The sequence below is a fragment of the Liolophura sinensis genome, chromosome 5 (assembly GCF_032854445.1).
Source record: "Liolophura sinensis isolate JHLJ2023 chromosome 5, CUHK_Ljap_v2, whole genome shotgun sequence".
In the NCBI taxonomy this organism is placed as follows: Eukaryota; Metazoa; Mollusca; class Polyplacophora; order Chitonida; family Chitonidae; genus Liolophura; species Liolophura sinensis.
In genome coordinates, this window is record NC_088299.1 from 15,459,461 (window position 1) to 15,483,516 (window position 24,056).

Here is a 24,056-nt window from a genome sequence, read left to right on the forward strand (position 1 = left end):
GTTACCGCAAATAATAACCCCAGGCTAGGGTAACCCTGTTGTTATGAGCTCCTTCTCTGATGTTCATTGTAGAAAAATTGCTTCGTCATTGAAATTACCTCACTTTACCATGTGACACCACCATCAAGGTTAAATTTCCCGGGGACTGTCATTTTGAAGCAAACAGGCTTGACAGCAATTAGTGCAGAAACAACAACAACATAGGCTGCATCGATCGGTCTCTTTCGCTGTCACCGTTATAGCCTGATGGTGCAGTGACTTTCCGCTGCCTGTTCGTTTCAATAAAAGCACATCGATCACCGTTCTAGCACTGCTTATTGCTTGTTTTGTAATGAGTCAAGGAACAAATCGTATCCGAACGTACCTCGTGCATTTGCTTCGAAACAAGGAAATACACACTTAGAAGACACGATCAATGATTGGCTCAAAATGCCATGGCGGCAGTACGCGGGCCGCAATATCACTGGCCGTCGAATGAGTGCTTTTCTGAAGACTTTTATATGTACAGCAAAGCAAGGGTGATCAAAAAGCCTGTAACGAGTATCAACCTTGCTGACAGGAAAATGGATGGAGATAAACTTTGAAGTTTATTAAAGTCAGTTAAGCTTATCAACTTATCATCTTTCCTCGGGCGCCCAGTATCTATAGTATCCCTAGGCAGATTTTACCGGCTGTGACAGCGACATGTTCTCGCAGTATTACCTCTTGAAATGCTTTTTATATCTTCACATGAACCGCATGAACGTCTTACTTGTTTCGTAAGTGTTTGAACATTCGGGTGCATTAGTGTTAGCGTGTCAACGCGGTGCATTGGGCCCAATATTATTTATTGATCCGACTGGAATTTACAACATCCTATGTCCAATAACCAATGTCTAGTCCATTATATAAAAGTCCATTTACTGTGGGTCATCGTTGATAGAGGTTCGGCGGATATCGGAGCTAATAACCCCTACCGTGGAGGTGGTGGTGGCGGTGGGGGGGAGTTGATTTGCAGTGGCGTTTTTTTTCCAGGCCAAAGGGCCGATGCGCGCCAGTGTTATGTTTGTAATGTTTGTAATGGGTCATTACTTACTATGATAGCCATCACTTAATGTAGTCATATAATCCACGTATACAAGAGGGACAGGCATATGAATTAAAGAGATTGTCGGGAAAGGTGGGCGTAAGAACCTACAAGGCGTTATAACATATATGGAACACAGAATATAGTATAGAAAGAGCTGAACAGCTGATAAAGATAATACAGAGGCAAAACAGTAAAGGCGTCAGCTCATATCAGTTCCATATGGGTAAAAACAAGAACAACCACCATAGAGTAGATAGAGTAGTCCAAACATGATAACACTAATAAATGTACCTTCATATTATTATTAATACTTCGGCAAATGCATCTACACAATCATATGTTATATTCTGTATACTACTGATTATTAAAAGCGACGACATCTCCTAAGAAAATTGGCCAGAGCCTGGAAAGTCTTATTTCGGTTCGTTTTAGGATTTAAAACAGATGCTAAGGTAAAATGCCGAAGGCCAATGAAGCGTAAGTCCGGTAAAGAATACGACGAGCTTTAGAGTGCCGGCTACACGTAAATACAAAATATCATCGTTAACTAGGCATATATCACATAACCCAGATGGATGCAGATTCATTCTAAATAAATAGGCATTTGTAGGTGTCCATGTCCAGAAATAAGGCGAAAAACTAGTGTTTCATCTCGTCGAGAACGTAATGATAATGGCGAATTTAGCAAAACAGAACGATTATACTCATGAAAAAAAAACCCTTATCAGATTCGTTCCACTGCTGCTGCCAAATATCCACAAACTTAGGTGTAACATAACTCATAATTTCATTTATGTTTAAGGGCACATGAAAGGATATATACTATCCAAAAAAAGAAACGCATAACCCGGTTTTTTGCGGAAGTGATGCAGTCTTTTCAATTATGCATAACTAAATAAGAATTGCTATTCTGCAAATATTTTTTTACACAGATTAAGGAAGGGTCCATATCTAGACAACAAGGCCATCAACTTGAGGTAAGACACTCACAATGAGTCTCCCACTTGAGTGGAATGTCAGTATCTGTTGTGACCACCACGGGCACGAATAACAGTTCTGACACGCCTTGTCATGGACTGGATGAGACGCTGGATAGAGGCCTGGGGAATGTTCTGTCACTCCTCCTGCAAACATGCAACTTGCTCTTGAAGCGTTTGGGGTTGAGGTTGACGTTGGCGTAGACGTCGATCAAGTTCATCCCACAGATGCTCAATTGGGTTAAGATCCGGGGAACGGGACGGCCAGGGTAGCACATTTACATTGTTTTCGGCGAGGAAGCCCCTTGTGACACGTGCCGTGTGCGGTCTGGCGTTGTCCTGCTGGAACAACTCCCGCTGAACGTCAATGACAGGTAAGAGGTGTGGCTGCAGGATGGTGTCTCGGTAGCGTACGGCCGTAAGATTTCCCTGAACGTGGACAAGATTTGTACGACCAGTATACGATATTGCTGCCCACATAATCACACTCCCTCCATCAAATCTGTCCACTTGGCGTACGCAGTTAGGGGCATAACGTTCGTGAGCACGTCTGTAAGCCCGGTTTCTACCATCACGTCTCTGCAATAGGAATCTGGACTCATCACTGAACCAAATGCGTCGCCAGTTGCGTAGATTCCATGCAGTCACGTTGTTACACCATCGGAGGCGATTGGCGCGATGGTGAGGACGCAGCACGATCCCAACATAGGGCCTCCTGGCTCTCAGTCCATGTTCCCTCAGCCTGTTCCGCACTGTCTGACCTGATATCCTCCTCAGTCCCGGTATGCTGGCTGCTGTGCTTTCAGATGTAGCACAACGGTCACGTAAATGGAGGACCCTTATGTAGCGATCTTGGGCTGCTGTAGTGACACGTGGTCGACCTGAACGCCGACGGTCATTTGTTGTCCCAGTATTGTTGTAGCGGGCAGCAAGCCGTGAAATCGTGCTCTGGCTGACGTGTAGACGCCTAGAAATGGACGATTGGGACTCTCCAGCTTGAAGTCTTCCAATGGCAATATTTCTTGTGACAGTGTCAAGACGTGGCATGTTGAATCAGCTTGAAAACACCACTTGAAAGACGCCGATTTCCGGCCCGAAGTTGCGGTTTTATAGTCACACACTGCATGCTTTCCATGCGTAAGTTCGGCGTGTAAGACTGCACGTGATGCAGTGTGGTGCTGTATTTTTTACTTCTTCCAAAAACGGCCTCCAAACTCAACATTTTCAACCAAGAAATGTTTTGAGGAATAAAATGTGTGCTAACTGTGACTATTAACAATATTAAAACACATTTTGCTCATGAAATGAAGACAAAATCTATTTATTTCATTTTAAAATAAAACAAAACACCTATGCGTTTCTTTTTTTGGATAGTATATCAAAAAAGGATAAAGCTTTCTTCGCCAGGGAGTCTGCCATCTCGTTCCCAACAATACCGACATGAGCTGGCACCCAATCAAAACTACTGTGGAGTGGATGAACCTTTGGCTATAAATACGCCCCATCTTGATGCCTTGTGGGGTGCACGTGATGCCGAACGGCAGAAGGTAGGTTGACCATGGTTATAATTACCTCCTCCGTGTTTACCTTTATTAGTATGAGTAAACATAGAGGTTCTGAAGAAAGCCCCTGGGTCTTGAGAATAGAGAAGCTTTAACATCTGGATTCCGGTCGCCTATATACCTCATTAGTTCATTGGAGGGAATATATAGCTTGTACATATGGGACTGTTATACGCAAACCAAAAACTGATGTTAACTGTTTTGAAAGCGTTTTAGGTATCTTCCTGGCGTTTTGAATTCTTGACAATTAACGTACAATTCCAATGGCCTGTCTGTATAAAGAATAATGAAACGTACCATACTTTCTTCTAGTGTTTACTAGTTTTCTAGTGTTTTCTAAGGCTATCAAAGGAAGGGACATTCACTACTGACAAGCTGGTTATAAAACGCATCTTGTGTGTCACAAAAACTAAGGGCTGTATTAAATATCTGTAGACTTTCTAGAGAAACAATGATATGTTCTCCAGGAAGTTGCACGAGACATATTTAACTATGAATGGCATCTTAATCTGTTGATTTATAGAAATGAGAGATAAAATTCAGGAAATGAAGCAATATTTATTATTGGAGTTAAACGCTGTACACAACAGTTTTTTACTTCACGCATGTAGGAACAGCAATGCACTGAGTAATACTCATTCAGCTAAATATTAATCGTCAACTGTACTTCCATTCCAGAGACAGAAAAACAAAAGAAATTTTTCTAAATCTTGCTACATTGCAGTCTAGACACAACAGCCGAGAAATTTAATTACAACAAATAAAAACCAGCAATACCTTGAGCTGTTGCAATGTTAAAATGTAAACACCAAACAAATGCTAGCAAAGTTTTGAGAAGCCATAAGAGAATCTGGAGATATATATATATATATATATATATATATATATCTCCAGATTAAGGATATATATATATATATATATATATATATATATATATATATATATATATATATCCTTACTCCGGTATGCCCCAGCATGCATCAGGGTCAGTATATTTCTCATCTCAGTGCATGGTGCTGAGAAGCCTTTCCATCTCGTGTTAAAAACAACGTAGCAGAGAATAAAACTGTAACTTACTCTCCACCACTGGAGGGTTGCCGATTCTGGCTGCTAGCACAGTGGAGCAGCAGAGGACAAACAGGAACACCAAAGTCTTGAATGCCTTACATGTAGCAGAATCCATGACAACACATCCAAACTCCTCAGCTGGGTAGGTCTAGTGACTGACTCGTGCTTTTTCGCGTTTTCAGTTCGACTATCGAATTTAGGTCACCTCAGGTACGTAGCATTTCGCGATCCTTTATCCTCAAGTAAAAGTATGTCCACCTCTTTCATGCACTCTGCGTATGTCGAGATTTACATGTTCGTCTATCCTTGGTAAAGTGACGTGTGCAAAGGCAGGTCCACACGTTTTCATACCGGTACATCTAACAAGCAGTGTGTTACATACATGTAGGATGGACCAGTGCGGTCTTCACGACCGACACAGCGTGTACCACAGGATTGGTGTTAAATACACATTTCCGACTTATCAACAGACCCGTAAACACGAGCGGCATATGTACTAAGCACGCTTGATGAGCGAGTTGCATGCAGGTCACCGACTGAGAGCAGGTGTTTTATTTGTGTCGTAAATGCCTACCCAACAAACAACAGATATGTGTGCAATAGTAGGACTGTATACTATGTGATTTGTAACGCCATCCACATTGCTTCAACACGTTTTAGTGTTACATGCATGCCTGTATAATGCGGTTACCTTTATGTTGACTATATGGCAGCATAGTCTAAAGTTATGTCATGAGGTCAAATTCCTTATACGTCACCTGTCCTCTTCGCGGATCTATCAGGAACAGGTTTACAAACTCATCTACGCATTTTCTAACTAAACTGAAAAAAACACTGTAATTGAAATAGATAATTACTTTTTGTATTTTTTTACACTCGTATATACAAACGGCGCTTAAGTAGTACAATTGGGATGGAAAAAACCAGAGTGCCTGGTGTAAACCAACTACCTTTGGCAAGCTACATGTATACTGGCGAATTTGTCCACGTGTCAGATTGGTGGAAGGCAAGCGATCTCCTTCGTCAAGCGGTGTCGTCATCAAGCGCTGTGCTTCATAACTATGTTTAATTCCATTTAGCCCGGGCTACGAATGTATATTCATCATGTTGAAACAGATCGCCACGTTCGATATAAGAACAGATGCAATCAAAGCTCAACTGAGATAAATATTTTGTTATCGACAACTGATATTTTAGCATAATACACGATTTGAATAATGATTTCACTCAGACGCCTAGAACATACCTTGCGTCTTTCCAACGTGATTGAAAACTGTTGGCTGCTTCTCTTTGCTTGAGTCCGCCCTATTTTCGTACTTTATGTACTTTGTTAGATCTTTGGTGGACTTGGAACCTCCAGCTTTGTTGACGGCTGGTATACAAATGTCTGCTTCGACGCATAGGTTCAGAGAACTTCGCGTAAGACTTCACAGAATGACCGTCGACCGCTTATTGTCTCGAGGCCCCAAGAAACTGTCCTATATACACGCATACATATCTCGTGTGAGCTAGCCATTTAAAGGCAAGCACCTTAAATATGGCCACAGCCCGCCTTCGAATCTATGCGTCGAAACGGACATCAACAATCAGGTCAATAAACGCAAGGGCAACGTCCATAACGATATATAACACAAACCACCATAGAACTAAGAAAGTATATAAAGTACGAAAATAGGACGGAATCATGCGAAGAAAAGCAGTCAACAGTTTCAATGATGTTGGAAAGACGCAAGGTATGTTCTAGGCGACACCTTCGGTGTGATAAAAGTTCTGATTTAATACTCGCACAACCAGTTTCCAAACAGTTCAATACAAACCATCAAAGAACTAAGAAAGTATACATAAGGTTAAACATTACAAGATTGATTCATGCAGGCGGAAGCAGCCAACAATTTTCATTGATGACAGATCATCACGATGTATCTGAAATATTACCAATAATATGGCACTAACCATAATCATTCATTCATTCATTCAGTGAAAGACGTGAATAAAACACATATTTTTTCTTCTTTTCTTTTTCTTTTTCTTTTCTTTCTCCTTTCAGTGTAGTAATGTACATCATGCATAACAAGCAACCATTACAAGGATGATCGGGGATTGCCCCGGACTCTGCCCTGTTTCCTCCCACCACAATGCTGACCGCCGTCGTGTTAGTGTAATATCCTTACATACGGCGTAAAACACCTATCAAATAAATAAATAAATATATCATGCATTTCTGCTACTTTTAAAGCATGGCATTTTAGCAAAACAACTCATTCAAGTGTAATATTATGTAAATATCATAATCAGTATGCTACCATTTAATGCAGATACCTGACAGTTTTACATCATGAAGCAAGTCTTCATTTTACTGCCCAAGTCTCACGTGAAGACTGGTAGAATCCAGTCTAACCTTATATTACTATTCCTAAATATACTGTAGTAATACGGGGAAAGGTCTGTCAGCAACCTGCGGATGGTCGTGGGTTTCCGCCCAGCTCTGCCCGGTTTCCTCCCACTATAATGCTGGCCGTTGTCGAATAAGTAAAATATTCTTGAGTACGGCGTAAAAAAACACAAATTAAATAAATACATTTACTGTAGTACTTTTACAAGATTGTGAGGTTCGCAATTCTGTATAATCCTCAAGAGTATGAAACAAATTATTTCATGGATTAACTGGGTAAAACGTACTGCAAAACCCAACAATTTAAATTATTTATTTGTTTATTTATTTAATTGGTGTTTTACGCCGTACTCAAGAATATTTCACTTATGCGACGACGGCCAGCATTATGGAGGGAGGAAACCAGGCATAGCCCGGTGGAAATCCACGACCATTTGCAGGTTGCTGTAAGACCTTCGCACGTACCCAACACTTTCACGAAGATATAATTAGATCTACTATACGGTATAACTATAAATAGACATACAACTGTATATTTTATCACATAACTTGGTTACGTACATGTTAGAGGAATATTTCCAAAGGCGAAATAAATAGGTGAAACTTTTCACGGGGTTATTTCATTGGGGGAATTTTATAGGGGGAAATGTCCACAGGGGGGGAATGTATACTGAGGGAAATGCCCATAGAGGGAAATGTCTGTAGCTTTGCGGACGGGGGTGGGAGGTGGTGTGGGGGGTAGGAGTTATTGGGGGAATTGTCCGTAGGGAAAATGTTGTGAGTGAGTTAGAGCAAGAAATGTCCATGGGACGGGGTGGGGGGGGGGGGGGGCATGGGGGAATTTTATTGGCGCAATGGTCCATAGGGAAAATGTCGTGGAGAAATTATACATAAGAGGAAATATATATATATATATATAGAGGCAATATATAGAGGAAATGTCCTTAGGGAGAAATGTCTTAGGAAGGGACATGCCCATAGAGTAAATATCCATACAGAGGCGACTGTCCTATGGGGAAATGTCCATAGAGCAAATATCCATATAGAGGCGACTGTCCTATGGGGAAATATCCATAGAGTAAATATCCATACAGAGGCGACTGTCGTAGGGGGAAATGTCCGTAGAGGGAATGTCTAGTAGCGGGAATGTTCTAGAGGAATGTCCTGGGGGAACGTTAATAGCTGAAAATGTCACTTTGCTTTTATTGATTTATTTATTTATTTGATTGATTGCTGTTTTACGCCGTGATAAAGAATATTTCACTTACACGACGAAGGCAGGCAATATTATTTATTTATTCCAGAATAATTTACTTATACAGCGGTACAGTTGGATGAAAGAATCGTGCATACTTCTTCTCGATTCCAATAAACAAATATCGGAGAATACCAGCTTCCGTGTTTGGATAACAATCATAGGAGTGGCTTGGGACGTCCGTATGACTGGATACAAATGCTGCAAGAAAAAATGAATGAGTTCAAACCATGGTCACGGCAGTATTAAACACACGTATATAAAGTTGGGTCGACACTTTGATAATAGAATATATTGTCTTTTCTAGCTAACTATTTACAATAGCACGTGATGAAAGATTTTCGCCACTTTTTCAGAAAATATTCCCAAATAGATGCTGTCAAAGAGCTGCAACTAAAAAAAAACGATAACACTTCTTAAACTACGTACTTTTGTTGATATTTCTTGATAGATCATTCAAGCAAAAATAAAAAAAAAGATTCATTCATTCAAGCTTTCAGTCTTTCTTTGTTTCTTTTGCACAGTTCCATCAAGTGGAGTAGCTCCATTAACCTGTTGACCTCTGCAGTTCTGTTGAGGCATACTTTTGATATGAGACTGGATTATTCAAGGGAAGCTAGACCTCGCGACAGTCCACAGCACCCACTCATGGAGAGTTGTGTCCCTTGTACTGCTCCAATTTTATGAATTTCAGCTGGTTTGGCAACATAAAAATGCACTTTCAGAAGCGAATAAAGGCCTTCATATGATACTTTTCATGCAAACACTTACATAAGTCATAAATGGCCCTATTTACAGTTGAAACATGTGTCAGGTGAATAGCGCTGCACTTCTTGTGGAACACAGGTGCCTTTCAGTACGATATATTAGCGATGCACACACCAAAAATCGGATGCAGTTAAACAAAGCTTACGTAGGCCTGCAACTTGTTCGTACCTTAGTCATCTCATCGAGAACATTAGTGTTCCCGTCCTGTGTTTATTTTCTACAACTTTCCGCACTCTTTTTAAATTAACGGTCCATCCTATGGTATAGAAATTTGGTACATGTAAACCTGTTCTTCTTCATCATGACGAATTACAGCTTACATTCAAGTTTTCCCGTATAATCTCTACCAAGTCAAACAAGTCTATCAAATTTTGGACCATGACAGTTTTCAAAAGGGTTTGTCAAATGAATCCAAGTATGTGACTTCACCATGATCAAGTCAGCACAGATCAAGCTCGAGTTTCGCGATGTGTCGTTCATTTCTTGGCCTGTTTGTCCTGTTACACACTTGACAGTTTCCCGGAGTTTTTCAAAACATTAAAAAAAAAACATATTTTCAATTACTTGAAACGTGGAACATCGGCTTCACAGGGATAAGTTACAGTTCAGTTTCGAGTTTCATTCATTTTCAACCAAATTATGACCGTTCTTGTTTTTTCGTGTTTTTTTTTTTTTGTATTCATTTATTTATTTGATTGGTGTTTCACGCCGTGCGAATATTTCACGTATACGACAAGGCCCAGCACGTATTACCATAATCGATCTGCAACGTCCATTTTAGTTCATGGCTTGTACACTACCCTAATTCTTCTAATTTTTGGGACAGACAGGCCTATTAGTATAGCTGAAAGCAGAATATTACATTTCTTTCCCAGGGTTTTTGGAAAAGTAAAGATATGAGTATGTGTTCATTAGATGGTCTAACTGTGTGAGAGTAAAGAAACTAAGTATTCCTGTTACAGTTACGTGTATATACATTACAGGGTAATGCCTGTTTCGACGCATAGATTTATATCCATCACGTCCGGACCAAAAGAGCAGATCACGCATGTCAAACTTGGCACTATTAGCTACGATTAAGCAGCTCTCCAAGTCGTCCTGTGTGGGTCGGTCAAATTGGGAATATTTTACACGAGCAATTCACTTAGCGAGGGACCTGAGAATAAGACCACACAAACTCAGTATAGGCCCCTATAGGCGATGTCGACGCGAGGGCGAATGCGCTCTCCAGGGGAATTCCATATATGGGAAAAGAGCATGTCAATGTAATCTCTTCAGAGCGAAGCCAGAAGTCGATGCTATCATAGGGTGGTATATTTAACCATTTATTTGATTGGTGTTTTACGCCGTACTCAAGAATATTTCACTTATACGACGACGACCAGCATTATGGTCGATGGATATAGATGATGTAATGCAGGCTGTAGAAATACACATTCCGCAATACTCTGAATATGTAGCCAGACTAACATATGCACAAATTCGCGATCAGTGCGACGTACATGTACGCAAAAAACTCCATGTTGTCTTGCACTCAAACCTTTTATCTTAAGCGAATGACTCGAGTTAAAAATACAGTGTCTCAAATTTGCCTGACCGACAGACAGACGTGTGTGAATGACTTGAGCTGGTGCAGTCGCAGATAAAATATATATCCACTTAGCCCCTGCTTTATTATCTTTCTGTAACAAGTTTACAAACAGTTGCTAAGGCTTATCATTAACTGTCACAGAAGGTCTTTTCATACTCATTCATTAAGTACCATTTTTCAACCGAATAAATTCACTGACCAAGTATGATCCTTCATCGAAGACGTCGTTGTTACACTGTGTTTTAATTGTCATTGAGGGCGCCCTTTTAGGAGAGTCAGTGAAACCCTTTTTCATCTGAGTCACTGAGGGCCTGCATTAACTGCGCGCGAGGTCCTTTATTAACTGAGTTAATGAGGGCTTTTCCCAAATTCAGCTAGCATGAGCCTGAGTTAAAGTCTCTCTCTTGTGCCTTTTGTAATGTTATCAACAAATGCAAAATTGACAATTTCACTCAAAACTTTGTATGAATTGTTGACATATTTATTGCTCTAAGAAAATCGACAAAGATTGCGGGCGATTGTTAATGAGTTTATGTACATGGTTTGAAGAACATGGTTGTTTGCTATGAACCTAGAATTACTTACAAAATGTACATATTGACATGGATATAATTCATAAAATAATCAAAGTTACATAAACATAGGTTATTTCGTGCCAACATGTGAACACATAGGCTTAGAAGTTTGTGTAACAGAAAAATACTTGTTTTGACAACTCGCGGCATGAGCTTACAAAATTTAAAGGTAACTACGTGCAGCGTCAATAATAGTACATTCAAACTGAAACAAATTACCAATAAAACAGCATAGATTATCACAAACAACTTAATGTGATACTGTCCTTGTCCACATTATACAGAAATCCACAACCATGGATTATGTATTAACTAGTTATTAACTAGTTCTTAAAAAAAAAAAAAAACAATAAAATACTTTCTACAAAGTACTTATTTTCAGATATGTGAACAAATATCTGACAGCTGGAAGAACCAACAGAATCTGTTTCTATCAAGAACAAATGCTTCAAATGTAATGGGTTTCAGGGTAACACATTCCTTAGTATTTTGTGCAAACTATAGAGTTCTTCCTATTCTGACCATAATGAAACACCAGCAACAGTGGGCAAAACTAAACTGCACTCATAACAACTATAGAGCCTGGGGGCTGTTTCTCAAATCAGTCATAACATTACGCTGGTCGCAAGTGCCAAGGCAGTATACCTCGTTATGGTGATCAGGCCGGAGTAACGTTACGATCTCTTTAAGAAACAGCGCTGGATATTCCTAACTTGTCAAACTGGTATACTGAGTAATTTACACACTCCAAAAAAAAAAAAAAAAACAGACTACAAATTTTAATTCCTTGAAGATTTTATAAAGCAGACTATTTCTGGTCACTTTTTCGTATCAGAAACGATTGTTTCCCTCCAAATGTTTTTTCAGTAACTTTTGCAATCCTTGTTTCAGACATACATTTTACAAATCCTTAAGGTGGAGAAAGTGGATACCTGATCTTTCTGAGAGACCAAAATGGCCATAGATAATTGTTTGATTTCAACCAGTCAGGAATTCTGGCCAGCTAGATTGGTACCTGAATTTTGACTCGTCAGGTCACCAAACAGGTAAGAATAGTGCTGTATTCTGGATTATGATGTGAAACAGCCTGAGAGTTTCATGCTTTGTAAGGCTGTTTCAGTCTTGATAGCTCACAATATCATCAGCATTTCTGAGCAATCAGTACCTTGAAGGGATATTAAATTCTACCAGCACAGGTAACAATCATGCCCCGGGCAGCAGTGATACATGGGAGCAAAGAGGAAGGAGTCCGTGGGACATCATCATATCCTGTATAGCATGGTAAAATTTTTGATGTTAACACTGTGGCTGAGATAGCAGACAGGACCGACTGCATGTCTACAGCCATCTAAACTTTCTCTTACTTATATGTGGCTAAAGGTAAATGCTAAATTGTATTTATTGGTGCATTTAAAACCTCAAATCTACGAATAGCTTGCCTAGAATTCTTTAACATAAAAATTATGGACAGACCTTTTTTCTCCTCGTGAAATGATACGACAATGACTCACTAGATTCTAGAAGGGATAAGTTAAATAAGCACATTATAGAACACAATCAGAACATGAAAACTTCCAAAGCATCGACTTTATGTTAAAAATAAAACAAAAACAGTTTGCATTAAAATTTTTGTTTCCTTGCATAGCTTTTGAAAATCGGTAAAACTATATGTAAGTGACCGTGAACAAAAATTTCTAAAAAATATTCTGTAAAACCAGGGAGTTATTACAACTTGATGCATAAAGATCATATTTCTTTTGTACAAATAAGAACATATGTTTTAATGATGTTTTGTACACGGGATGAAAATGACTGATAACTGAGGATGAAGATGAAACTTGCCTTCCGTACATGAAGCATCTTCTTTACATATATTTCAGGTTCTAGTATGAGTAATTCACTCTTAAGGTTTTCAAAGTACAAACTGGAGAATAATATCAAACGCAAGAAAATTCACGGGCTGAGCACTATTCATTCACACTCAAGCCATCACAGTGAGAGAATGGTTAAAATACAGTACGAAAGAAACAAAGATAAAAGCCCATAAGCCATACAAACCATAGAAAACCATCATTAAAAGGTTTAAGCAAAACCACAGAATGTAAGAGTTATATTTTATCCTTACCCTCAGTTCAACAACGCTGCACAAGCTCTACTGCCATATACTCAGACAGGCTTAACCCTCTGGGACAAAGCCACTAGTTTATAACTAATATACACCTGAACAGATAGTATATTTCTCAACACCATTTATAACATGGAACCTACTGCTGTGCATTCGAAGCCGTATTTCCCTTGCCACAATAAATAGTCTCTATATACACTCTGTAGATTGGGCCTCAACTAGAAAGCTCCACGGACAAGATACGGAAAGATTCTCTCCTCACTGATCAGCCTGTATTTACAAATACTGTCCCATGTTGCCAGTCAGCACGGTCTAGGATTCAGACCACAACTTTAGCATATAACACAAACATATCGGTCATGTGACCAGTTTTCACACAATTCTATGGAATTACTGTCTGTAAAGTTTATTTTTTTTATATCACATTTCGAGTAGTTAATAGTCTTCCAACACACAGACAACACATCCTTTTGTAGCACTAGGTTTTCAGTCTGAGAACCTCTGCCCTTATGCCATTTTCTCACACAATGATTACATGTGTTCGTTCAGATTTTGTCCAATCACAAGTCAGTCACTGTCCAGCTGGCCAATCAGAACAGAGTACTGGATCAGTCAATCCATGACATTATGTTGCCTCACAACACAAAATGCCCACTGCTCGCGCCGAGATCAATGGCACATCTTGCTCTCCCGAGGTGAAGACTTTGCCCCACCCTGGTGCGATCATTCGTGATCTATGGACACAACATCAGGAGAGTTCTGACAATTTGATAAGAATTGCTAAAACACGGGACAAGACCCGGCTATACTAGGAATCCTTCTGACATTTGAACACCTCCCAGTTGTGCACGGAGAGTCTGAACACTGTTCATGATTTTCTTTTGATGTCCAACAAGTGTAATTCCTAGATTGATCAGTTCTTTGACAGTCATGCGCGAGATCTGTTCCATGTTGCAGTATCCTGCGTGGAGAAAGTTGTTACTGTAACGTTCCATCTTGATGGAGATCAACCAGTCCTCAATGCTGGTGAACTGTGTCATGTCAGGCATGTTAGGGTCGATGAAATTATGTGGCCTGGAATGAGAGATGAATGAATACACACATAGGTACAGGCAAAACAGATTTTTTCACAAAGCAAAGCCTCGCTCAAGACTTAATGTAGAGAAACTAGAAATTACATTCCATTAGGTATATGTAAAACATAAACAGATGTGACCCAAATCTTGATTTTGATCTGCGAAAGGGAATCTTTATTATTCAGAAATGCCTACAATAACCACACCAAATCGTATGAATGGTACACACTGTATTATATCTTAGTTCTGGATGAAGATGAGAAGTTCACCGAAAACAGAACTGACCTTTGTTTTGCGATTTTGCGGAGAAGCTCAGGAGCACGGATCAGTTTGTCCAATGTCTTCACAATGGCCAGGAATTTTGGACGATGAGATCTCTCTTTCTGCCAGCAGTCCAACATGAGCTGATGACAAGCCTCAGGGCAGTCCTGGGAAAGATCAAAGTAAAACACATCTGAGACTGGTGTCAGAAGTGAGATGACAGTAAACACTCACATATTAACACAAACTACTCTATCCTACATCCACCTACACATCTAGTTACTAGAATAGTGTACTGGAAGGAGGATAAGCTACAAAGTTCATGTAATGTGTGAAAGACGTAGAATACAGACACTTAAAATGTACAATTTTGACTAGAAAAGTAGCATACCATTGGAGGAGGAAGTCTGTAGCCCCTCTCCACAGCTTTGATCACATCCTGGTTAGACCAGTTCCAATACGGTCGCTCTCCATAGGACATCACTTCCCACATGACCACACCATAGCTCCACACATCCGATGCCGAAGTGAACTTTCTGAAGGCGATAGCCTCTGGGGCTGTCCATCGGACTGGTATCTTGCCACCCTGCAAATAGTTATGGTATTTGATTCAATGAATTTATCTCATCAAAACCTTTCACACAAGCACTGCGGTCTACTTCATCGATCTGGTTAACTTTTAACACTACCCAATTTGCAGTAAATTCTCACCTGTTAAATGTGCTCATGTGAGAATGCCATACAGGTGATATGCAAGTGATCCCCATTAAACTTTATTTAAGACCACCCAAATGGCCCAACCTGGACAGCTGAGGGATTGAAATCTTAAATCTTCAATAATCAACAAATAAACTGAAATCACATCTCACGTTTCACAGCAAAGGCTTCCATGTATCCAAAAAGTAAAGGGAATATCTCAACTAAGTTACGATACTAATAATTTCATAATTTGCAACTTATTAACTCCTTCTTTGGCAATATCAGGTACTGTGAATAATGAAATGATTCCACAAGCCTATTACACTGGGTTATCTCTGACTCACCTTTGTAGTGTATGCCCCATCAGTCGTATCACTTTCTATTTCCCGGGACAAACCAAAGTCAGCCACTTTACAAACCAGAGTCTCGTTGACAAGAATATTTCTTGCTGCTAAATCCTGTGAATCACAAATAAGATAAATATATTTCAACTCTGTCACACAAAGCATGTCTTCACATGTTCTCCATGCTGGCTCATGCTGACTGAAGTAATACAGGACTCTATTTCCAGATTTAAAAAAAAAACAAATCAACAGTTCTTTGGCAAAATGGAGTCGCGCACAGCGGATTTTGGCGCTGACTTTATTTATAATTTATCAACTTGAGGTACATATTAGAATTTTTTATGGCATGCACCTGTGAGGAAAAGTATACCCTTTTCAACACTATTTGATTGATATTTAAATTTTCTTCTATTTCAACACAGTAATTTGGCATATGGTAACATCAAACTGATTATTGCCAACAGTAAAATCACTGCAATATTACAGGAGAGAATGATATGTTTTACTGGGTTGAAACCTGTTCATGCAACCTGTCACTATCTCTGTTTTAAACCAGAACGTAATTAGCTACATGGAACTCTGAATAGCCAGTAATAAGGTGTTACCCTGTGAACGTAGCCCATCTCTGACAAGTACTTCATGCCCGAGGCGATCCCTCTCATCATTCCAACTAGCTGGATAACTGTAAACTTGCCGTCGTTGTTCTAAACCCAAATAAGAAATACATTGTTTTGATGACTGATAGCCATGAATGACAAAAAATCTACTGAAAAAGGAAACAGCAACCAAAATATTTTACTGTATGGCATTTAATATTTATACATGTATGTAACGAAAACCATTTTAAACTTTAGTCAGATTTTCTACTGATATGTGTTCATGTATTTCTGACCATTACGTAGCTCTATCTTACCCTCAGGTACGCATCCAGTGACCCATTTGCCATATACTCTGTCACAATCATGATTGGATTACCTGCAAGATGAATAAGACATCATGAATATATCGTGTTGTTCACCATATTTGGATGATCAGTAAAAGCAGGCATAATGAATAGTGCAAAAAATAAACAGAAAAGAAGTGATCAGTTATGAAAATTATCATCCTGAAGCTTTGTGTTTTCTTTCTTTAATCATAACTGCATAATATTTCCCGGGCCCTAAAGCTTGACAAACTGAACTCACTTTTTGTCACAACTCCCTCGAGAAAGATGACATTCTGGTCATCAAACTGTCCCATGATGCTGGCTTCTGTCAGAAAGTCCAGTCTGTTCTTGTCTGTGGCTCCTGGCTTCAGGGTTTTGATTGCAACAGACATCTCTGCACGATTTGGGATGCGCAGTTTGCCTTTGCACACGTCACCAAATTCACCTGGTTGGAGTAGAACCAAATAAAACTGAGCATGTGGTACAGACAGTTGTTGACATGTGGCGTATCAAAACAGCACATTGATTAATGTAAACAGTGGACGGGAAAATAACAATACTTTCTACATGTAGTTACCTCCGCCAATGACCGATTCGATGGTGATGTGAGAGGCGTCAATTTCCCGCGTGAATTCTCGCACAGCTTGGTTAGGGTCCTCATAGGTGTGAGGGTCGATGTAGGTCTTCACTACCCCCGGGGGTTGAAATAGAGGGACGGTCACTGAAATGTGAGCAAGGCAGTTGTAAAAACCTATGGACAGTAGTTAGGCACTGTTTTCAGTTTAAACAGGTACAAAGCAGCAAGCAAGATCAGGTGAAGCAATCAAACTAGAAGCGTAAAACACAGTGACAAAAGCTGGTAAAGTGCTTAAATACATTTCTGCAGGCTGCATATTAAAGCGAACGCATTACATTCAAGCAAGCTTGTCAGCATCATTATCATCAGGGTACAGTCCTATTCCAGCTTTCTATAGTATCAATAATGGTGACTTCTATGATTAGACTAACAAATGTCCTAAGCAACCATGGGTGAGAACATTTCTTAGCGTTTTAACCGAGTTAAGCTACTTGTCAGGAACTGTTTCTGTTTTTAATGTTAGTATCACCTCAGATCCCAGATTCAAACCAATAACCATCTCTTGAGCTAGGAGAATAACTAAATCTATTACTTACATCCACCGTTAAAATGGTGTTCCAATGGGGCACAATGCACTACTAACAAAGAAAAAGGAAAACAGCTGTAAGCATTTGGGGTTATTTAGAGATTTACTGCAGGCTTGGGAAGGAGAGCAGACATCTCCTTAGCTTACACAACCAGTTCAGGGGGATGATTTCACTACCTGCCACAAATCTACTGATATTTTGTTCTAAGTCGGTGTTTTTCGGAACAAAAAAAAACAATGCAGCATAGGAAAATTTTATGCTATTTTCACAGTCTCTATTTTCACAAAACACAACAGCATTTAACACCCCTCCCAAACCAAAGAGGAAATAATTAATTATTGATATTTCAATCATAATATTGATGACTATTTACATACTAAGACGTATCTCTTTTGCAACTAATGTTGTGAGGTAATTTTTTGGCCATGGAGTTTGTGATGATCAACATGTAACATCCTTGCATGGTTTAGAACCATTTGAGGTTTAGGTTTTGATGATGAAGGCCTATATTTGCACTACATCTAGAAGGAACCTAGAGATAATAAGTGTCATCCAATTGACAATATTCATCAACGGCGAGGCGTGCAAATGAAGTGAGACATTCAGAGAGATCACAGTGACGGACATTCCAGTGACAATGGTGCGCTTCAAGATGTGAATGGAACCATACCCCAAAAATAATGATGTGATTTTTGCGCTTGTGCCAAACTTTAAAACAGGTGAACATCAAATGCAATCAAAACAGTGATACAACATTAGGACATTTAGGGAACATTTTTACGCCTTTTCCTTGAACAGAGTCCAAATATGATATGATTAAACAAAAACCAGGTGACTCATGGTTTAAATCAGGAACACAGTCATTAGAATACAAAGTGAACACAGTCATTGGAATACAAAGTGAACACAGTTTGTGATAAAAAGTTGTAAGTGCAAAATACACATATACAGAGTTGTTGCAAAATAAGGTATGAAGCGATGAGTGCTACTGAGGGCAACAAAGCATTACATCATGAGAAATATGCCGTTCACAAAGCCAGCAACTTCAGAAGTGTTAGGATTTTTAAAAGGAATGTTAGAATCTGAAAAGGTCACAGTTGTTTTCTTCTAATAACTAAAAGACAAAGGCAAAGTTCGGCTAAATTCTCTGATAGAAAAGCATATAAAGAAGGGCAGAAAGTTAAAGCCAACTGAAATCTAAATCTTGGGGAAAGCCTTTTTGTAAGTGCAGTACTAATACAGCTTCACTTAAGTTAGGCAAAGAAAAAAACTTACAAATTTGTATAGTGAAATTCAAAGCACTTTCAAAGAACGAACAGTTTTCACTAATCAGGATAAAAATTTAAGTAATCAGTTAAATTTTTCAAACCCACTGAAAATTACAGTCACTTATTGCTTCATACGCAAATAAAACAACAAAGCATGCGTACCCTCACCGTTAGTGTACTGAAGGTTGTCACACTCGCTGACATTCTTCTCATTGCATCCATTACGATTTCTGAAAAGAAAAAGAAAACGAAAATAATAGTCTGCACTATTGCTTAAAGCACTGTTGGATACATGTGGACTGCTGTGAACACACTATGTTGTGACATACTCAATTTAGAATTTTTGTAACTTATTAGAGCACTTTATTAAAATTCGTCTTAGAAGAGTTTTCATGATGTTCTAAGCATTTCTTATTTAATACCGAGGAAATTACTAGCTTTTTTAAACAAAAAATTCACTTTGAAAATAAGAATGTGCCACATACCTCCTCAGTAAAATGAGTACCATGATAATAGCGATGGCCATGCAGAGAATGACAGCTACAATGGCTCCAGCGATGATTCCCACAGACATCCCTTGGCCTTGCTCAATCGTGCTTCTTGATACTGCCAAGGGAGAGAAACTTGTAAGTAAGCAAAATCGGGATGGAATTATCTCCCTTTACATGGGTATCTTAACTGACAAACACATACATGGAAATATAGGTAGCCTGTAAAATTGTGAGACATCTCATACAAAAAAATATCTTCAGTTTTAATTTTACTTTTGAGCATATATACAAAGCTAGTTATTCCCTACTGTAAGGGATCATGTTCACAAGAAGGCAACAAAGGGCACAGATCTAAACCATCCTATGATTCTCAACACTGTCATAAAATGCAGTCTTCAAGGTAACTTTATAACATGCATTATTGGCATGGCTAGCTACCAATTTTACACCACTGCCTCCATCAATCACATGCAACAAATAACTTGGGTATGATGTGGTTGATAGACATTTATGTGCATATATGTGCACACCTTCACATCATTATCATACCGCAATACGGAAAATAAAACAAAGCTCTTCATCGCTTATCCAAAGACAACCTGACTACTCTAAAACATTAGAGGTCGACTCGATCTGCCCTCTTCTTCTACAATATATCTTTTGTACATTTGGTTTGAGCTCTTCTGCTACCAGAACCATTTCCAAGCCTCCCAAACCCAGGCTAGAAGAGACTTACAAGATACTTTGATTTCAAAAGCTGCAGATCGAGTCAGCCTTGTTTCACATATCTGGCCCGTCAATCCCCAACCCCGACTCCCACAAGGACAACCTGACTACTGTACAGCACAGCTATCTGGCCAGCCATTCCCCAACCCCTACTCCCACAGAGATAACCTGACTAATGTACAGCACAGCTATCTGGCCAGCCATTCCCCAATCCCTACCCCAACAAGGACAACCTGACTACTGTACAGAACAGCTATCTGGCCAGCCATTCCCCAACCCCAACTTCCACAAAGACAACCTGACTAATGTACGGCACAGCTATCTGGCCAGCCATTCCCCAACCCCTACTCCCACAAAGATAACCTGACTAATGTACAGCACAGCTATCTGGCCAGCCATTCCCCAACCCCTACTCCCACAAAGATAACCTGACTAATGTACAACACAGCTATCTGGCCAGCCATTCCCCAACCCCTATTCCCACAAAGACAACCTGACTACTTTACAACACAGCTATTTGGCCCGTCATTCCCCAGCCCCAACTTCCACAAGGACAACCTGACTACTGTACAGCACAGCTATCTGGCCAGACATTCCCCAAGCCCTAATCCCACAAGGACAACCTGACTACTGTACAGCACAGCTATCTGGCCAGTCAATCCCCAACCCCCACTCTCACAAGGACAACCTGACTAATGTACAACACAGCTATCTGGCCAGCCATTCCCCAACCCCTATTCCCACAAAGACAACCTGACTACTGTACAACACAGCTATTTGGCCCGTCATTCCCCAACCCCAACTTCCACAAGGACAACCTGACTACTGTACAGCACAGCTATCTGGCCAGACATTCCCCAAGCCCTAATCCCACAAGGACAACCTGACTACTGTACAACACAGCTATCTGGCCAGTCAATCCCCAACCCTTACTCCCACAAGGACAGCCTGACTACTGTACAACACAGCTATCTGGCCAGTCAATCCCCAACCCCTACTCCCACAAGGACAACCTGACTACTGTACAACACAGCTATCTGGCCAGTGACTCCTTATTGACCTACCCAATGTACCTGTCTTCACGTAGATGATGTCACTGTATTGTCCCCAGCCTTTCTGTGTCTTCCCTCGTACCTGTAATCAGCAAAAGATCAAAGCCATGATGAGGTGAGAACAATTACATATTGGTGGATGACAAGTGGTTCTGAACGTAGGTAAGACTCTGAAAGTGGATGCACAACCACTTAAGGTCAGTAAGGCCCCACATGGGGGCAGGGGAATCTACATGTATAAATGTACTGGAATCTGGACGTTCAGAAAAATGGAACCATTCCATTATATGAAAGAGAGAGAGTTGTCTGTCTGAAGTAAACAATTTTAAATAGTGGTTATATCTGATTTGGGAGAAGCCTAATGCACAGAACATACTTGTAATCTTCCAGAACAAAAATCTCTGCTTTGTAAAAGTGATCAAGAACTCAGGAATCATTAAATTTCCTCACATGCAAGTCTGGGTTAAGCTGGTGAAAAGCTTGAATGTGCTCACGGTTAAACCAGTTCTTTATTTCAATCCAGACCATAGGAGGAGAATGCTACTCCAGGGGCATGCCCCATATTTATACAAGTTTTCTTTTAGGACTTTCAAACACCAGCTTCCTAAAGTACAGCAAGAGTTTAACAATCTTGGGAGTACATGTACAGTGTAATCATCAGTAATATTATTACCGTCGGCATTGTTTTGGCTAATGTGAAAAAGTGGCCTTGAATTTTGACTTTTGGGAGAAATATTACAGAAAACACTTAAAAACGTGCGAGATCAATTTCTACTTTCACGTATTGAAAGCGATTTTTGTACGAGCACTTGAAAATCTCAAGAATGATTATCAGGCTTTCTACTGTACAATTTGGCTGTAAAAATCATTCAACAGCTGCAAATAATTTCCGCTAGTTCCCAATTAAAATTGATTTTTTCGCTTTAATGATCGAAATTTGCTAATCTGCTAAGTCTGAGCATTGTTTGGGGGAAATATTGGTGCAAGCGATTAGTGACTACCACACAAAGGCGATCACATGATCCTTTGTTGTGGCTCAAGTTTGCTACAGTAATTAGCCGCTGTTTTCTTCGCGCACCTCAAATTTTTAATCTCAGGAGAAAAATGGGCTGGATAATCACGTGTCTGGTTTGAGAACAGAGAAAACATGGCTCCTGTTGAGTTGCGCCATCAGCTGTGGACATTTGAGATTTGCCACTAATTTTCTCCACGCCAAATGCCGCCGCGAAAAAAACGTCTTTTCCTGTTCGGCTTGTTTCACAGAGTTTTCCGCTATTCCCAGAGTCCACATTTATCATTTTTGCTGTAATTAGATTTTTGACACTTAATTGTTCAGCTGGCTCTTCCAGGCCTACTACTCAACAAATCACCCCACAAATATCAGAAAATACCAGCCACCAGATTAAGCTGGCATTTCCTCACTGTAACTATTCCATAGTTATGAATCTCAAAGCCTTTTCTCATTTCTTTTCTAATTAAGCATAATTTTCGAGACTTTGGGTCCCATTAGCGGTATGATTAACATAATGCAAATGACAAGTTCTACACAGTTTTCACTACGTTCACTTTTTATCCATCCTTGAAGGAGCCTACATGTATGAAATTCACAAAACCATTCAATTTCTCTACCACTGGTGGTCTTATGGTATCCCATACACAATGTTAACCTCCAAGATAGCCCGCTCAGGTTTCCCTCCAGACTCCACTGACATAATGATGGGCTTTAGTGGAACTTGAGACAACAGGTACAATATCATCAAATCTTTGTCAATGACAACTGACAACACCAATTCTGTGTAAAAACTTAGCCCCATCGGCCAATTTTTCATTTAAATTAAATTAACCTGGCCGTACATTATCGATAGAGCCCAATCCACATGGATTCAATTCCACACTAAGTTTTGCGGCTTTTTATACACTCTGGCTTTCACGCGTACAGAAATCTCACCAATGTATTTTTTCTCGCAAAACAAGGTGAGCCTGCTATCCATCAATGTGTTATTCCACGAATGTTTCAATCGTGTCACATTCTACATTTCTTGTTTCCCTTGGGAGTTTTCTACACCTCAATTTATCACTAAACACAATTGTTCTGCTTTACCGATGGTGGGGTGAAAAAAAAAAGCCATTTATTTCTCACTCGAATCCACTTGAGATAAACGTTTCTAACCTCTTTATCAGGAGCTATATCTTTATGCTTCATGCATTTATGATATATTATACACGGCCGTAGCACATATGCATATAAATTCATGTAAAATACTGTATCTTTTGTAATACTTTTTGATATTTTCTTCTGAACAATGGCTGAGAGCTGTTTAGAAAATACAAATGACAAACCTTAAATTCACTAAAAAAATTACCCAATAAAACATTAATCAAACAAATAAATAAGAAAATCAATACTTCTACCCTTGGTTATTAACCACCACAGGTAAATGCCGCCTCACCTGAAAGCCGTACTCTGTCTGCAGGGCCAGTCCACGGAACGTGTAATTCTTCTGTTTGGTATAGACGAGATCGCCACCTGACCTGTTGTTTTTGGGGAAATGTCTGAGCTGGTACCGCTCTATATCGCCCTGTGACCCCAGGGGCCTGTCCCAGCCCACAGTGATCCAGGTAGACCCCACACTGATCACCTGTACATCGTTTATCTTGGCAGGGACTG

General features: G+C 39.8%; 2 protein-coding genes across 5 annotated transcripts in view; both read right to left on the reverse strand.

Annotated features, from left to right (window-relative positions):
• The window catches only part of LOC135465388 (alkaline phosphatase-like), a 28,152-nt gene extending 23,176 nt beyond the window's left edge, over nt 1–4,976 (reverse strand). The window contains exon 1 of the mRNA XM_064742611.1: nt 4,686–4,976. Coding sequence (XP_064598681.1) covers nt 4,686–4,791 — 106 coding nt within the window. The 5' untranslated portion in view covers nt 4,792–4,976. The remainder of the gene's footprint in view (nt 1–4,685) is intronic.
• Nucleotides 4,977–12,214: 7,238 nt separating this feature from the next.
• Nucleotides 12,215–24,056, reverse strand: part of LOC135465565 (ephrin type-A receptor 4-like) — an 82,563-nt gene continuing 70,721 nt past the window's right edge. Inside the window, exons 7-19 of one of the 4 annotated variants that reach the window (XM_064742813.1) lie at nt 23,839–24,053; nt 21,410–21,470; nt 19,605–19,725; nt 19,288–19,349; nt 17,861–17,902; nt 17,265–17,408; nt 16,947–17,132; nt 16,676–16,737; nt 16,368–16,466; nt 15,763–15,876; nt 15,111–15,305; nt 14,744–14,886; nt 12,215–14,456 (exon numbers count right to left, since the gene is read on the reverse strand). In XM_064742813.1, the coding sequence (XP_064598883.1) occupies nt 14,186–14,456; nt 14,744–14,886; nt 15,111–15,305; nt 15,763–15,876; nt 16,368–16,466; nt 16,676–16,737; nt 16,947–17,132; nt 17,265–17,408; nt 17,861–17,902; nt 19,288–19,349; nt 19,605–19,725; nt 21,410–21,470; nt 23,839–24,053 (1,715 nt within the window). In that variant the 3' untranslated portion in view covers nt 12,215–14,185. Of the gene's footprint in view, nt 14,457–14,743; nt 14,887–15,110; nt 15,306–15,762; nt 15,877–16,367; nt 16,467–16,675; nt 16,738–16,946; nt 17,133–17,264; nt 17,409–17,860; nt 17,903–19,281; nt 19,350–19,604; nt 19,726–21,400; nt 21,471–23,838; nt 24,054–24,056 lie in introns of all 4 variants that reach the window. The other 3 variants (XM_064742812.1, XM_064742815.1, XM_064742814.1) reach the window with 3 other exon arrangements.